The sequence below is a fragment of the Vigna radiata genome, chromosome 7 (assembly GCF_000741045.1).
Source record: "Vigna radiata var. radiata cultivar VC1973A chromosome 7, Vradiata_ver6, whole genome shotgun sequence".
Classification (NCBI taxonomy): domain Eukaryota; kingdom Viridiplantae; phylum Streptophyta; class Magnoliopsida; order Fabales; family Fabaceae; genus Vigna; species Vigna radiata.
Window position 1 is genome coordinate 45,152,044 of NC_028357.1, and position 3,408 is coordinate 45,155,451.

The 3,408-nt window shown below is 31.3% G+C and overlaps 1 protein-coding gene across 1 annotated transcript; it reads left to right on the forward strand.

The window, feature by feature from the left end:
- Positions 1–571: 571 nt before the first annotated feature.
- On the forward strand, positions 572–3,149 carry LOC106767380 (probable small nuclear ribonucleoprotein F). The gene is made up of 5 exons (XM_014652259.2): positions 572–710; positions 922–1,009; positions 1,152–1,189; positions 1,307–1,371; positions 2,826–3,149. Exons 1-5 carry the CDS (start codon positions 705–707, stop codon positions 2,893–2,895), a joined length of 267 nt encoding a protein of 88 aa, XP_014507745.1. The 5' UTR covers positions 572–704; the 3' UTR covers positions 2,896–3,149.
- Positions 3,150–3,408: the final 259 nt, after the last annotated feature.

Consider the following 3,408-nt stretch of genomic DNA (forward strand, 5'->3'; position numbering starts at 1 on the left):
ATCAGTTCAATATTAACAATTCAAATCAGTTCAACATTTATATTAATGACATAGTAAATACAAATTACTTATCTTTTTATTTCATATTTATATTTATAGATTTGAGAGTGAACTTTTCATTATAATGACTTACAATTCAATTATGGATAATCATACTTTATTTCTAAATTGATCTTTTAAGTTGATAAATATTAAGATTAATTATTTTGACCATTAATTGATCAGTTTGATTTTCTGATCTTACAAATTAAAACTGATCGTTTCATCTGAGTTATCAAATGGTCATACAATACAATTTAGATTTGTACAATTTAGATTCAAAAAAACTTTTTTACAAAAAAGAAGTGTGTATGAACTTTAACAAAATGCTAAAAAGTAATTACTATATTATAAATTTATAGATGCAAGAAAACATTTTGTTATTCAGGATCTTTTGTTACAAACTTTATTACAAACACAAAAACTTATTTTGCAAACACGCATCTTAGAATTTAAATTCTACATACTCCAATGTGAGAAAAAAAAAGGACACTTTGGTGAAAGATCATATATAAGCCCAGTGGGCTGTTAAAAGGGCCTGAATCTCAATTTCATTTTACACGCTGGCCCGGGGTACAAAACCCTAGTTACCAGTTTGTGCCCTCGCAGCTTCATAGTACCAGGTTTCAGTTACGATCTCGTAGAGCATAGCATAACATTCTACTATGGCTGTGAGTACCTCCTTCTTACTCCCTCTCTCGTTCATCATCTTCCCTGCATTTCATTAACATAACCCGCATCTCCATAACTTAGCGTTTCCGATTTTCCCTTTGCTTCTGGCACTAAGCCAATGTTGTTTGAGTATAGAAGATCACAGTGTGTGATTGATTGTGCCTTATTTTCTAATTTGCTTAAGTTTCTTTTTTACTTCGTGTTTTGCAGACTGTACCAGTTAATCCTAAGCCTTTCTTGAATAATTTGACTGGGAAGCCAGTAATTGTGAAACTCAAGTGGGGAATGGAGTACAAGGGTATGTTGCTTTGTTAGGGATAATTTTCTCTACTGTTATTTCACTGCTAAACGCTTCGTTTCAGTGTTTATTCCTTAGACCGTCAATTACTGCATGGATTTCATTTTGTTTATCATGTCTTCAATGTTTATTTTCTTTTCAGGGTATCTCGTTTCTGTTGATTCGTATATGAACTTGCAGGTATATATTTAAGTTAAATTCTGAGGTTTTTGTTCCCGTACAATAATAATATTTTCAGCCTCTTGTCTTAGTTGATATATTGTTTTTTAATCTCTTAATATCTGAATTTCTATGTAGCTGGCAAACACTGAGGAGTACATTGAGGGTCAGTTTACTGGAAATTTGGGAGAAATTTTAATCAGGTAAATTCCAAATTAACTTTTCTTTATGCCTAGTGGTTTTTGTGTTGTGCTATTACATAAGGGTTTGTTAGAAAAAGTGCAAGATTCACCTCAACGACCATTTTTCCTTGACCTATTGCCCCAATCCATCTGATCCTTGCCTTATAGAGTTCGTCAAATTCTACCTCGTCTTGTTTCTGTTCATCAGCATGCAAAATCTCTTCTTTACGTTTTCTTATCATATTTATAGACTTTATTTATAACAATATACAATTTTTGTTTGATGAATTTTCTTCTTTGACTGCAAACCAATAATGTAATGGTATATGTTCTTGTAAGTTTTCTTCTTTCTTTGATTAGCCCCTGTAACTATGTTTGGCTTGTCATATGGTTTCTCTTATGCTTTTCTCTTGTTCTGCCATTTCCTTTTAAAAGCCAAACCTGCTAATATTAACATTAGATTCACAAACTTTTCAGAAGAAAAAAGGATGAAGTCATCTATTACCTTCACCACACAATCAATCTTTATTTAAATCTTCGAATCTACTTTTCACCACTTTGCTATTACAGTTCTACAATTTCTGTATTTCAAATTTTAATTACAAAATTCAATGTTGTGGGAGAGTTGTTGCAATTAGGCCCATTTTTTTGTTAGTGGCCCGTGATTGTTTAAAATTATCTATAGGAGTCTCTTGATTGATTAGTTTAGTTCTGCTGAAACTTTACTTGATAGAATGCTCTCTTCTCTATAAATTGCCAGAGGCACAAAATCTTTTTGTTTTTTAATGTTCAAAGATATCAGGAATCATAACTGCATAGTTCCATTGGGTAATGAAAATAATTATATCTCAAACATATTTGATGATTGGTTGCAGCTTTTGTTGTTTATTTTCTTTTGTCCTTCTGAAGGACTACTATTTGAGTTATTAATATGTTTTCTAAATGTTTACAAGAACAATGAGGCTAAATTGGAAGCAGCGGATAAACCTTGTCTATGCTGTTTCTCAGTTACACTTAATCTCTGTTAGTCTTGATTTTTGTTAAATAGACAAACTGTAATGATAATAGTTTATTATTATATTTTTTTCATGTTAAAAAGAAAGGTCTAGTGGATATTTTTGTTCTATGGGCTTTTTCAATAAAAAAACATTTTAGTCTTTCGGACTTTTTTTTGTCCCAATTCATGTGGGTCAAGCCCAAGTCCTATGAGATGGACCAACTTACTAACAATCACTGTGACCCTCCGGTAACTCTCTCATGCAATCAATGCTGCAGTTTGCTAGTTCTTTTTTTTTTTTTTTTATCTTCCATGTTTCATTCTCATATTTTCAGTTATTTCTTGTAAACTTGTTCTTTTATTCTCCTCAATCTTCGTTTTTGCTCTTAATGTTCTCTTTGGCCCATCAAAACTTGTTTTCTTTTTCTCATGTTTATTTCTTGTAAACTTTCTCTTATTTCATTGTTTGTATTTCTAGATGTAACAATGTTCTCTACCTTCGAGGAGTTCCAGAGGATGAAGAGATCGAAGATGCAGCAGAAGACTAGATTGATAGAAATACTAATTGTGATGAGAAACAGAACTAACATTCACCTGCTTTTGTATCTTCGGTGAATGCTTTTGTAGTTATACTTTTAAATCAATGATGATGCCCTCGTGAATATTGGGGTGCTTATGTGCAAGTTGTATGCTTGTCTAATTTCTGGTTTTTGAACTCTTGTTCTTAAAATACGATGTTGATGTATATGAAGGAAAGAGTAGGCTTAGTGACCTTATATGAAATTTTCTGTAGTCTGTATTATTCCAAAATCCATCACAACTGTTTTATAATATTAACTAAAAAGAAATAAAATAAATGGGAAATATAATATTAAATAATATAATATTGAAAATGTAACCTCTCTTCTGTATAAGGCTAAGATTTTCTCACTTGGTCCATTTTATTCAACCATCAAACGTAATAAGAGACCAAATATATGAATCATGGTGATAGTTCCTCTAATAATGAGTATTATCTCCCATGTATTACGATGTATTTAGTCTCACATCACAATCTCTTA